General features: G+C 41.1%; 1 protein-coding gene across 24 annotated transcripts in view; it reads left to right on the top strand.

Moving 5' to 3' along the window:
• The window catches only part of CADPS2 (calcium dependent secretion activator 2), a 602399-nt gene that overhangs the window by 182709 nt on the left and 406544 nt on the right, over window positions 1-13146 (top strand). For all 24 annotated transcript variants that reach the window (XM_030549117.1, XM_030549118.1, XM_030549116.1 and 21 more), the window contains exon 3: window positions 1719-2051. In XM_030549117.1, coding sequence (XP_030404977.1) covers window positions 1719-2051 — 333 coding nt within the window. The remainder of the gene's footprint in view (window positions 1-1718; window positions 2052-13146) is intronic.

Here is a 13146-nt window from a genome sequence, read left to right as displayed (position 1 = left end):
AAGAACAAATCATGCCAAACCAACCTAATTTTCTGTTTCTCAGGTTATTGACCTAGTGGATGGGGGGAAGCAGTAGACATGATAGATCTTGATTTTAGACACATCCCACACAATGTTCTCATAAGCAACCCAGGGAATTCAGTCTAGATTAAATTACTGTAAAATGGGTGAATAACTGGTTGAAAGACTGTACTAAGTGTAATGATAAATGGTTCATTGTCAAATGGGAGGGCGTGTCTAGTGGAATCATGCAGGAGTCTGTCCTGGGTCAGGTACTATTCAATACTTTCATCAGTGACTTGCATAATAGAGTGAAGAGTATGCTTATAAAATTGGTAGGTGACACCAAGCCAAGAGGTATTGGAAGCACTTTTGGAGGACAGGATTAGAATTCAAAATGACCTTGACAAATTGGAGAATTGGCCTGAATTCAATAATAAGTACAAAGTACTTTACTTAGGAAGGAAAAATCAGATGCACAGCTACGATGGGGAATAATTGGCTAGATGATAATACTACTGAAAAGGATCTCTGGGTTGTAGTAGAGTACAAATTAAGGATGAGTCGACAGTCTGATGTAATTTCAAAAAAGACTAATTTCATTCTGTGATATATTAACAGGAGTGTTGTATGCAAGACACATGAGGTTATTGTCCTGCTCTACTGGCGCTGGTGAGGTCTCAGCTAAAGTACAGTTTCCAATTCTGGGTGTCCCACTTTAGGAAGGATGTGGAGAAATTGCAGACAATCCAGAGGAGATAAAAGGTTTAGAAAAACTTGACCTATGAAGAAAGGTTAAAAAAACTGTTCATGTTCGGTCTTGAGAAAAGAAGACTGAGGAGGGATCTGATTAGTCTTCAAATATGTTAAGGGCTATTGTAAACAGGACAATGATCAGTTGTTTTCCTTGTCCATTGAAGGTAGGACAAGAAATAATGGGATTAATCTGTAGCAAGGGAGATTTAGGTTAGATATTAGGAAAAGCTTTTTAACTATAAGGATAGTTAAGCACAGGAATAGGCTTCTAAGGGTGGTTGTTGAATCTCCATCACTAGAGGTTTTTAAGAGCAGGTTGGACAAACATCCATCAGGCATGGTCTTGTTTACATACGGGCTGCACTTGGTGACTTCTTGAAGTCCCTTCCAAATCTTCATTTCAATGATTCTGTGAAGCACCTGTTCCACTCATTCTCAACTCTTGTAACACTGTTGTTCCACTTCCATCCTGCTATTGAGTTTATTCTGTTGCAAATTTTGCTGAGGGCTTTATTTTCCTTCAATGGTGTTTCAAAAAATAATGGACTAAAAAAAGTCTCATTGAAAATATATTTATCTTCAGAAGGAATTGATAAGATGTTGGAAGACTGTGTATTTTCATAAATATTTACAGTTCATTTTAGATTTCCCTTGTGACCATGGAGGAAAGAGGAAGTCTTAATTTTAAATTAATTTTTTGCACATTCAGGGAATTTAATTTGTCTATAGTAATTCTATGTAGAGTTTCATGTAAGGTTGTTTGGTTCTTTTATTAATTTAAGCCATTAACTTATTAAAAAAATACATTTCTTTATGATAAACACTTAACAGTTTTTGCATGTGTAATTTACATTATAAAGCCATTTTCATAGTAGCACTATAGTAGTCTGTAATTCCTATACACTAAGGTATTCAGTATTTATGCCCATACCTAACTGTGTGTTTTTATTTTGTTTTAAAAGGTTTTTCTCAAGAGTGACCGAGTTGCCAGAATGGTTCACAGTGGAGGATGCTCTGCAAATGACTTTAGAGATGTTTTTAAGAAAAACATAGAAAAAAGGGTCCGAAGTTTGCCGGAGATTGATGGATTAAGCAAAGAGACAGTGTTAAGCTCTTGGATAGCCAAATATGATGCCATATGCAGGGGAGAAGAGGACTTGTGCAAACAGCCCAATAGGATGGCATTAAGTGCTGTATCGGAACTTATTCTGAGCAAAGAACAGCTGTATGAAATGTTTCAACAGATTCTAGGGATCAAAAAATTGGAACACCAGTTGATTTATAATGCCTGCCAAGTAAGTAATTGGTCTTGCTCAGTTCTGTAGCATTTTAAGCCTTTCACCCAAAAGGCCAAATCTTGTCTCCACACCTCCATCAGTGCAGCGGACCCTAAATACAGCAGAATCATGTGGTTCCACTGTATGGCGTCCCATGTCTGCAGAGAGGTCTCACAAGGAGACTGCACCCTACGCAGAGTGGCTTTCGAGTGGCTTCTTTATTAAAAAAGAAAAATCATTAATGATCCGAAAACCTATTGATACATTTTACAATCTTGCTGCTGCAGTGATTTGGGTGATGGTAAACATGGTATGATTTATATATTTTTAATAATGGCCTCTCCATGGCAGCATGGAAAATGGAGGAGGGGGGTAGGAATTTGAGGCTAGGTGGGCAAGAAGCATAGTGAATGGGAATATATCTATGCTGACCCAATAATTAAATTTTATATGCATTGGAGCTTGGTGGCCTTTGTTGCTACTAACTCCAGTGAGCTGAGTTAGCAGCTGCTTTGCTGTTCTACACTGTGGAAGAAGAATGATTCTCCCCAAACCATTAATAGAACCAGAGCAAAGCCAGTTTAATCAGGATTTGATCTAAATCAATTACAAAATAAACAACCTACTAGTACAGCAGAACCCTGTTTATCCGCTCTCATTGGAACTGGGGTCATATCCGATAATAAAAAAAAATCGGATAATCCGGCCAATGGAGGAGTGCGAGACTGCAGCACCATCTAGCAGCTACAGGAGAGGTCACCTGCTTCTGGATCTGTATGTGCTGGTTGTTCAGTTAATACAGAGAACTGGATAATGGAGGGTAATATAAACAGAGTTCTACTGTAATATAAAATGTATTGCCATAAAACCTGTAGACTGCTAAAATGTTCTTCTTGTAGCTATAACCTCACTATTTTTCTCAAAAAATGTCATAGAACTGTTTTAGAATGTAAAAGTACTGTAATTACTAAATCTATTGTCCTTAATAAGGATAGCAGAATAGCAGCTATCTTACTGCAACCGCCACCGCTACCAAAGTAAATATAAATTAATTAAACTTATGTACTTACCTAGCTGACTGACCTTGTCTTAACAGTGGTGTGACTGTATATTTGCCATTACTTGGACTTTTAATGCAGAAAATGATGGTAGCTGTATTGATAACTTGTCCAAATTATTTGTTTATAACACACACTTTAGTCATCCAAGAAAAGTTAAACCCTTAAAAGGCATCCCATTATCTAACTTTTCCATATTACTTTCCTACGTATTTTCGACTGTTTTGCACTTTGTTCTTTAGGCTAACATTTCACAAGTTTTTATTTTTTCACATCATTCCACTTACTGGAACATATCAGTAGTTATTTATACAGTGCAAACAATACAAATCCAGGTAATTGTATAATTTCAGGAGTGTTCAGGTTAAACTCCATAAAATAACACTTCTGGAGACCTTCCATTTAATGATCGCCAAGCACTTAGCTATTGTTAATGAATGAACGCTTAGAAGCTTTTAACTGGATATAATTATGCCATTAGGAAAAACTGAAACACAGATGTCTGCTTGCCAAAGGTCACACAGCAAATTGAGGTAGAGCTGGGAACTGAACCCAGATCACCTGAGTCCTAGGCCTATATGTCACCGACTAGGCCAGTGGTTCTCAACTTTTCCAGACTACTGTACTCCTTTCAGGAGTCTGATTTGTCTTGCGTACCTTTAACCAACACCTCACTTAAAAACTACTTGCTTACAAAAGCAGATATAAAAATACAAAAGTGGCACATCACACTATTACTGAAAAATTGCTTAGTCTGATTTTATCTGTATGAAATTTTAGTTTGTATTGACTTCACTAGTGCTTTTTATGTAGCCTGTGATGAAACTAGGCAAATATCTAGATGAGTGGATGTACCTCCTGGAAGACCTCTGTGTACCCCCAGAGGTACACACACCGCTGGTTGAGAACCACTGGACTAGACTGTGCTTCAGACTTTGTTTTCCCCCATGCTCTATATGGCAGGCCAGTGTACACCAACAGGACCATATCAGCACAGGGGGAAATAAGAAATCTTGAGGATTGACTACTAAATGTACACAGTGGATTGACATAAAATTATACAACAAAATTGTTCCTGTCACTGAAACATTTGCTGTGTACAGTGACCCTCACACTCTCAGCTTTTACCTCTGATGGAACACTCTAATGTTTTCATTCTGGGCTATATATTGAAGGCGTCTCATTTTCAGTTCCAGCTGTTTGTCAATAAAATAAAACGACTTCTCAGGAAATAGAGGTTTAAGTGAAAAGAGCTTGAAATTATTCCATTTATTTGTCCTCTTTGCCCCCTTCCCATCCTCCTTCCCTTGGTCTCTTCCACCCTCCATGCGTGTACCCACCAGAGGACTACTAGCGTTGTGACATTCTCCCCAATTCACATGGGGAAGTTGCATGGGACTGACTTCTAAGGGCATGAAGATCACAAGCAAAGGTAGAGAATGTTTTGCAAAAGGGATTTTTAACATTGCATCACATAAAATGCTAATGAATCAGTTCTGTTATTCTACAAATAAACAGCCATAGCTATAGTAGAGGCCACGTAGAAATAGTCTTTATAGATGGTTAGAATTCATTTTATTTTCATTTTCACTTTTTTTCCCCCAGGTGGCTTCTGATGTTTTTAGGTCCCACTTGTCTTTTCCTTGTAGACAGCCAAATTCTGCCATTACGTTTATTAAATCCAGAGTAACTCTACTGAAGTAAATGATATTGCTGTGGATTTAGCTGTAGTAACAGAGGTGAATATGTCTACAGAGCTTTAAAGAGTGGATTTTGGTTGTTAAGAACTGAAAATAGTTGTGCTAGTGCAACCTGATGGTTATGTCCAAAGGCATTCCTTTGATTTAATGCAGGACTTTTGATAGAATTATGGAAATTAGGCTAATAGAGGTTTTCCAACTCTATCTAGTCCAGTGGCTTTCAATCCCTTTTTGGTTTGTGACCTGCAAAATGACTGAAAATATCATCCAGTCATTGACCATATTCCACAGTCCTAGTGGGATGTTGGGTCACAGGACAGTCTTTTGGCTTGTTTATGAGTTGTAGATTTTTTTTAAAAATGATGTGAAGATGGGGATGGGTTTGTGTATGTGCCTCAAGGGGGTTGTCTCCCAAGATCGGTAAGACTGCTAGTGTGGGGAGCTGGTGCTATGGAGTGGAATGGGACTTCCCCCCCCCCCTTACCTGCACAGTGCTGAGCTCTGCAGGTTGGGAATACTGTACTACACCTCCTTGGAGCACTTCTTTACCTGTCCCAGAGCCAAGCCATTGTGGATACGCGTTCGGGGGTGGAACAGAGCAATTGTTAGAGTAGAGAACACACAACAAACAGGCAGGAGTGGAGGAAAGCAAAACGCAGCAAACCAGAAGCAGTGGGGAAGGAGAGAGCTACTTCAAACCTATTCCTGACCAGTTTTACTGTTGGTCGTAGTTTTCCAGGGATTTTGTTTTCTTTAGGGTGTGTGTGCGCGCGTGTGTGTGCACATGCACAACCCACAGGATATCTCCTAGTGACTGTTTCCAGGTTGCAGCACACCTGTTGAGCCACATTGACTCAGTTCATCCTCCTGACAGTACAGGATTGTTCCAAGCGGCACACTTTGTGTAATGCTTTGTGCAGTCCAGTTCAAGCAATTAGGTTTCCACTTCTCTCTTTGGGAAATTATTCCATAGTCTAATATCATAGGTCTCAGTTTTCATAGCAAGTGTACCACAGGCAGCTAGCGACCTGTTCTTTATGCTGTTAATGGTAGTTTTTGACAGAGAGAGCCTTCCAATCCCAGTATAGCTATAACAAGTGTTTTTTGTTTTGTATTCTACTTCCCTGTATTTTCAGGGTATTCTCAGAATGGGAGCAAAAGTGAAGTGAAAAATTAGAGTAAAGCAAAATTACATCCAAACGGCACCTACTATGTACATGCCTATCCCCACCCCATGTACAGGCATGTTCTTTTATTTCCCTTAGCCATGGCTTTTAGACTTGCAGATAGTGACAATCAGTACTATCCAGGAGGAGAGGAAACAGCCAGACAAGTGAGAAGCCAAACAGATGTTAAAATTGAATTTTTGATAGAGGTTTCGATGAGTCAGCTGCTGGTTTGTGCTTTGACAGACTTGGAGTCTGAAATGAAATCCTGCATGAGTTTATTCACCCCTTCTGAGAAACAACCATCACAGCAAACCTGTATAATTACAATTTGTACAGAGAGTTGTAAGTTATTTGTCCTCCTCTTTGTACTTCCAGTCCCTTTGGAAACACCAGGCTACACAATATATCTTTGAGGAAAAAACTATTCTACAGTTAAGCTGCTATTTGTGAGGCCCATAGATGTGGGTAACAGTAGGTAGTGCTGCCTACCAATCTCTGTTCACTGTCTCCCATGCAGATCCTCTACATGTTTTGCAGCAGTTGCCTGTGTTAAGCAGGAGTACAGAAAGCAGCTGTTCTCTTTGCTTTGCTGCAGGCTTCCAGCAGTGCCCCCACTGGTTGCTTGCAGTACTGTGCCCCACCACCTTGAAAATGAAGCTTCCTCCTTCTCATCCTTGTTTAGGGGAGTTCAGCATCTTTACTGATGCTGCTTCTCACCGACTGGTGACGTGAAACTCACCAGCCATGGCAAGCTGAGGTGGGAAAAATGGGAGAAGCGAGTGTCTAACTGTGGAATATGTTGGGCCCTCAGCTTTCCCTGCAGTATATAGAGCAGCAGGAGTATCTGACAGGAGAAGGGGAAGTTTTGCCTCTCTGTCTCTTCTAACATAGTCTGCCTCCTCACCAATTCCACTTTTCCTCAGGGGGGAAGAAGAGGACCTCCACTGCCAGTTTGAAAGGGAGAGGGAGATTGAAGTGCATCAGGTATTTCAGAGGACCAGTTGTTTCAGGGGTAGGAGATAAACTGATGCTTTTTTTCCCTTGCCATGTGGTCCTCTGCTTCACAACCCTCAACCAACTGGTCCTTTTCCTCCCTGCTGAAAAGTGTTGAAATAACTGATGCAATTTCCTCAATTTTAGAACATTTTAAACTTAACAGACCATAACTTGGCTCTGGCAAGTATTAACAAATACACACCGAAGCCAGGGTTTGGACTGGAGGTGTGCAGGGGGAGAGGCTGTGATATTCTTCTAAGCTCTGTCTACAAAATATGTTCAGCTTGCCTCCTCAAAATATGATGCATCTTAGAGTAAATTGTGCAGATATTAAAAATATAATCGTGTGTGACGCTTGGCTCCATTAGCTGTTTGAGCTTGAATGCCTCTTGGCGTGGTTTGTGTATGCACATGGGTGCTGCGAGGCTCTTGGGTTTGGTTTTTTGTGGAGGGGAGCTGTAGCATCTCTCAAATACCACCCATTTGTGGCACCAAAATGAGATGTCAGTCTCAGGGAATTGTGTGGATCTGTGATACCCTTCTCGCCTTGCTTTCAAGAGGAATGAAATCATCAACATCTCTGCCTCAGTTATACTCTCTTCACAGTTTTGAGGTTTCCTTTGTAGCCATAACAGCTAGATACTTAATTTTTAAAATATGAATGCTGAGATTCTGAGAATAAGAGAGTAGTTTTCAGAGATGCCAGTTTTGTGTCTGGGCCTGTTTCAGCTATTTGCTGTACACCAAAGCCACTAAAACGAACATGCCATCAACCCAGAGCAAGTTCTCTTTTCTCCTGTTTGTAAAGACATTAGGATCCTGTGCACATTTCCCACTTATGAGCAGGGCTGCTGAGCCTCCTCCTTCCACATAAGCATGTCCGCTGACATGTATATCGACCAGGAATGTGTGTTTTATTGCAGTAGTTTGGCAATAAACTTTCCGTATAACAATGTATCATATTTTTATCTGCTGTGTTTCCTGAGCTCTTTTCTCACCCTCCTTTTCTCTCTTGCCTATCTTTGTTCCTTAGCTTTTCAGTCTCTTGCGTCTAATTTTTTTCTTCCTTTCCTCATCTATAATTCCCCTTTTCTTCACCTCCTATATTTTTTTCTGTTTTTTCCCCTGTTGACTCCTTCTATCCTTCATGCTACATTTTTGTGCAGGATGAATGAGGCGTGGGAGATCTGGGGTGAAAATTTCACCGTAGCTTAATAGCCCTTGTATATTGCTGCAATGGCATTCCAAGGCATCCTAGCAGCCAGCCAGGAGAGAATACCTCAGTTCAGTGCATAGGATCTCTGAAGCCTGCTGTGCACATGCCGCCACCACAGGTCTCTGCACAAGGGGCATGATAGGATGAGCGAGGATGGGCCTGTAATACTATGTTCTGTGGTGATTCTCAATAGTATTGCTGCCCACAGGCACCCTGCAGTGGCATGCTATAACCTCTGCTTCCTAGGTTACATCAGGTGCAGGAGTGCCTATACAGTTTTTATAGTGAGTCTCCTGAGAGCCATTGAACCAAACTGTAAACCCTGTATATGATAGAAACCACTGCAAGCCAGATGGTGTGGCAGCACCCCTAGTTCCAGCACCTATGGTCAGGTGCCATTCAGCCCCAAGAGTAGCCCAGAAGTGGGAGGGTACAAAGATGGCACCCCTGGTTGTGAGTTGGACTTGGGAGTCTGTTCCTAAGTATGTGTTGAGAAGGGAAATAATCTGCTTTATTTAACAAAAGACACACAAAAGATCCAAACTCATAGTCAACCTTGCTTTTAAGATTATTTTATTGCTGTTTCTGCGGCTACTGGGAAATATGACTGCTTTCAGGACTTGGGGGTTTTGGTGCATGTTTAGTGTTTCAGAGGAACATTATCAATTTGAAATCTCGTGTTTCACAAAGAATTCTTTCCAATATTGCACCTGCCCTCTAATTCTTTCTGCCAATTTACTATCACATTTTCCTATTTTTAAAGATGTTTATCTTCCCTTTTACTATGTGAAACACCTACACAAGCAATGAAGGAAACTAACTGATTATACAAGGAGCTTGTGAAAATGATTATATGTAGCTAAAACTGCACTGAGAACTGATCAAATACAAAAAAACCTCGAATCACTCACTACGAAAGATCATAGCTGTTTCGTGTAACAATAGGGGACAAAAAAATTAGATGCAGTAGTCTCTTTTAATAGAACATAATTTACCAGTGACAATTTTTAGAATTCCAAGGTCAGCTTCCAGTGGGACTATATAGGTTGTTTGTTTTTTTTACCTCCTCACTAGGGTTGGGCATTTGCTGTGATAGTTTTGTTTGTAAGGGAGAGGCTTAATGGTTAAGTGTTTTTTTCATTGTGTTAGGTGAAGAGGTTTAATTACTGAATCCTTTGCTCTCTCGTCCTCCACAATTTCTTTGTGTTTGCTTAGTCAGTTTAGATTGTAAGCTGTTTGAGACATTTACTTAATGTGCTTTGTAAACCACCATGTACATTAATGGCCTGGTATACAAATAAAGATATAAATACAATATTTGTTCAAGAAGATCATTGAAGGTGCTCAATTTCCGATTAGTCACCTTTGGCAAACAGGCAGCTTTAGCATGTAGTGTAACATGAGTGATCAAGACAATTAAGTAGGCTTGCAAACCGATGGCACTGTGATAAAATAAAAAAAAAGTAGGACTCCAACTACAGCAGAGTACTCTTGTTGGAATATTTGACCACAGTCTAATAGGCCATCAACTGACATTATTTGACTGGTCAATTGACTTGCCAAGCCTACTCCCCATAGCTTCCTTACTTTTGTTTCCCAAGCTGCGGGTCTCTGCAAAGTTTGTAAGTTATAGCAATCTGGGGTATATTATATGGGAGAACAAAGATCTGCTGGCTTCAGACATTCTAAAGATTTATAGACTTCCATGGAAATGTCCTAGGTTACATTTCTTTAATTATTTAGGATGAGTTTTAGACTGAGGCTGGCTATTAGGAAACAGGAATTCAACTATCCGAATTTAGTTGAAGTTTGACCACATATGGATAAACTGGATTTAAGTGTTCAGCTCGATCTGTGAACTTTATAGAAGAAATGGAAATCTAGGAATCTTTAGAATCCTTCAGAGTCACAAGAAGGCAGATCTACGTGTAGAAGACTTCCAGCTTGTGCTGCAGAAATGTAAAAGATAACATAACCATAGCAAAAAAATATAATTTGAGAGTCTCATTAAGAAAATATCCGTAGGGTTACGATATGTCTGGGTTTTCCCGGGCATGGGCTCTCTTTTGATCCTCTGCCTTCTCTATCCAGACAGAATATTCAAATAAGAGGCAATATCTGGGGTTTTTGTGGAACAGATGTTGCAGCGCAGAAAGAGTCCTGATTGGTCCGTTTCCCAGTTGGTCCCTCCCTTGCATCTGCATCTGATTGGTCTCTCACAACTACCAAGATCTTGCCCACTCAGGCCTTGACTCCTAGCCCAGAGGAGGGGGAGAGCCCTGCCGGGAAGTGCTGATTGACTGCTGTCATATCCAGGGTCTATGCCAGCTGCTCTGCCACCATGACAGGGAGCGACATTGCCCCCTAGGTTAACACATGCGATTAATTAAAAACAAATTAATGCATAATTTTTAAAATGAGAGTTAATCGCACACCTCTAGAGATGGGATTTGGAGGTAGCCAGGTGGGGAGGGAGGCACCGGCTGTGGCAGTGAGCAGGACAAAAGACTCCATAATATCCAGACCAGATGCGCAGATTACTGGAATCCTCAGGGTCGGTCTTGTGCCCCTTCCCCCTGTGATGATCTGTTGATTTGTTTTACATTGAGGGAGAAGTAAGGGCAATTGCCAGCAGCTGCAAGGACACAAAGGGATCTTCGGAGCCACTGCTGCAGGATCCCCTGCCCTCCCCCGCCTGGGTGACTCTAGGGGTCTCTCCCCCCACTTCACTAATTGATAGTGACCCAGTCCCATAGTCTGTGGGTGTCATAACATTTCTTCCCAGATCTGGACCTTAGTGTCCAAGATATGGGTGTTAGCATGAAAACCTCCAAGCTTAGTTACCAGCTTGGACCTGGTAATTGCTGCCACCAGCCAGGAATTATACAGTGCCTAGCTCACTGTGGTCTCCCCAAAACTTTCCCTGGGGGACCCCAAGACTCAGATTCCTTGAGTCTTACAACAAATGGGAATAAACCATTTCCCTTCCCCCTCCTCCTCTCCAGGTGTTCCCTCCCTGGGTTCCTGGAGAGATATACAGAAGCAGACTCCGTGAATCTAAACAAAGGGATTCTACCCTCCCTGTTTCAAGGCCTGGAAACACAAGTATCAAGAGAGCTAATCTCTCTTCCCCCTCATCCAGAGGGTATGCAAAGTCAGGCTTAGTAAATCTAACACAGAGAGATTTTCCCCCTGACTTCTTCCTCCCACCAATTCCCTGGTGAGCTGCAGACTCAATTCCCTGGAGTCCCCACTAAAGAAAAACTCCAACAGGTCTTAAAAAGAAAGCTTTATATAAAAAGAATGAAAAAGGACATAAAATATAGTCTCTGTATTAAGGTGACAATATACAGGGTCAATTGCTTAAAGGAAAAAAAATGAATAAACAGCCTTATTCAAAAAGAATACAATTTAAAACATTCCAGCAACTACACACATGTAAATACAAAAGAAAACAATATAAACCTATTGTCTTACTATCCTTGTACTTACAACTTGGAAACAGAAGATTAGAAAGCCTGGAGATAGAAAGATCACTCTCAGAGCCGAGAAAAGAACAGACACAAAGAACTCACACCCAAAACTTCCCTCCACCCAGATTTGGAAAAGTCTTGTTTCCTGATTGGTCCTCTGGTCAGGTGTTTCAGGTTACTGGTGTTACCCCTTTACAGGTAAAAGAACATTAACCCTTAGCTATCTGTTTATGACAGTGGGAAATTTGGGAGACCCTGTTAAACACCTTCCAAGGGGGAGAGAGGAGCTCAGCCACTGCTGCCTACACCATCCCCTCCCCACTGGACGAGGCTGGCTTTAGGAATGGGCGAGAGGGGCCAACCCCCAGGATGCCATGCTCTGGGGGGAACTGCTGCATGCCTCTGGGGCCAGGGTCCCCCTCTTCACACCACCCTGCTTCGCTCCTGTTTCTGGCCTCCATGGAGCCACCCTGGCCAACCTTCTCTGGACTGATTATAACTGTGACTATCAACACTTTTTTTAAATCTCACAATTAATCATAATTCATTTTTAAAAATTGTTCGACAGCCCTAATTGGCTTGTATTGTGAATTTATTAAAAACAAGTCTTGGTTTTGAATTAAAATATTTAAGGTACCCAGGACCTCAAGGTAATTTGCATGTATAATATCAGAGGGGTAGCCGTGTTAGTCTGGATCTGTAAAAGCAGCAAAGAATCCTGTGGCACCTTATAGACTAACAGACGTTTTGGAGCATGAGCTTTCGTGGGTGAATACCCACTTCCTCAGATGCATGTAGTGGAAATTTCCAGGGGCAGGTATATATATGCTCATGCTCCAAAACGTCTGTTAGTCTATAAGGTGCCACAGGATTCTTTGCTGCTTTTGCATGTATAATATTATTTGCATATATGGCACTGAGAGTTCTCTATGGTAGCAGGACAGATCAATGCAGAACAGACCAGGCCCTAGTTGTGCCAATTCCTCACTTCATCCCGATCTGAAACATCTAAATAAGTTCCTAAAAGAGGCTTATCTTCAAAGCATTCTTGCTTTACCATCCTCAGACAATTCTTGTTTGCATATGGATGAGACCCATTTTCTTTTCTTAACTTTGATCATTATCATTTGGTCTTCTAGGGTCTCTCTCCATGTAGTGGCTTTAAGGAAGAAGGAAATTCACTTATCTTTTCTTAGACAATTTTTCTGATCAGGGCTTTCAGAGTGATATGGATCTTGGAGTATCTTTGTTTCAGGACAAAGACAACACAGTGCTAGGGAAGTCGATCATAGGCTTGGGCTGAGGATGGGTACTACCAGATAAGACATCTCACCTCCAGAAGGATGTTAACAGAAGATGAAAATGGCCATAATGGAAAACAAGTGGAGTCACAGAAACAAAAATCTAAGTCTTATTGGAGCTTATTGGGAATTTTGGTCTCAGGCATAGGCAAGCTTCAATGATCCAGAGTTCCTTTGTTAGCTATGTACTAACTCCCGAG

Source organism: Gopherus evgoodei, chromosome 1 (genome assembly GCF_007399415.2).
Source record: "Gopherus evgoodei ecotype Sinaloan lineage chromosome 1, rGopEvg1_v1.p, whole genome shotgun sequence".
NCBI classification, from domain to species: Eukaryota; Metazoa; Chordata; order Testudines; family Testudinidae; genus Gopherus; species Gopherus evgoodei.
The sequence above is the reverse complement of the archived record's forward strand: the minus strand, read 5'-3'. Positions and strand labels throughout refer to the sequence as shown.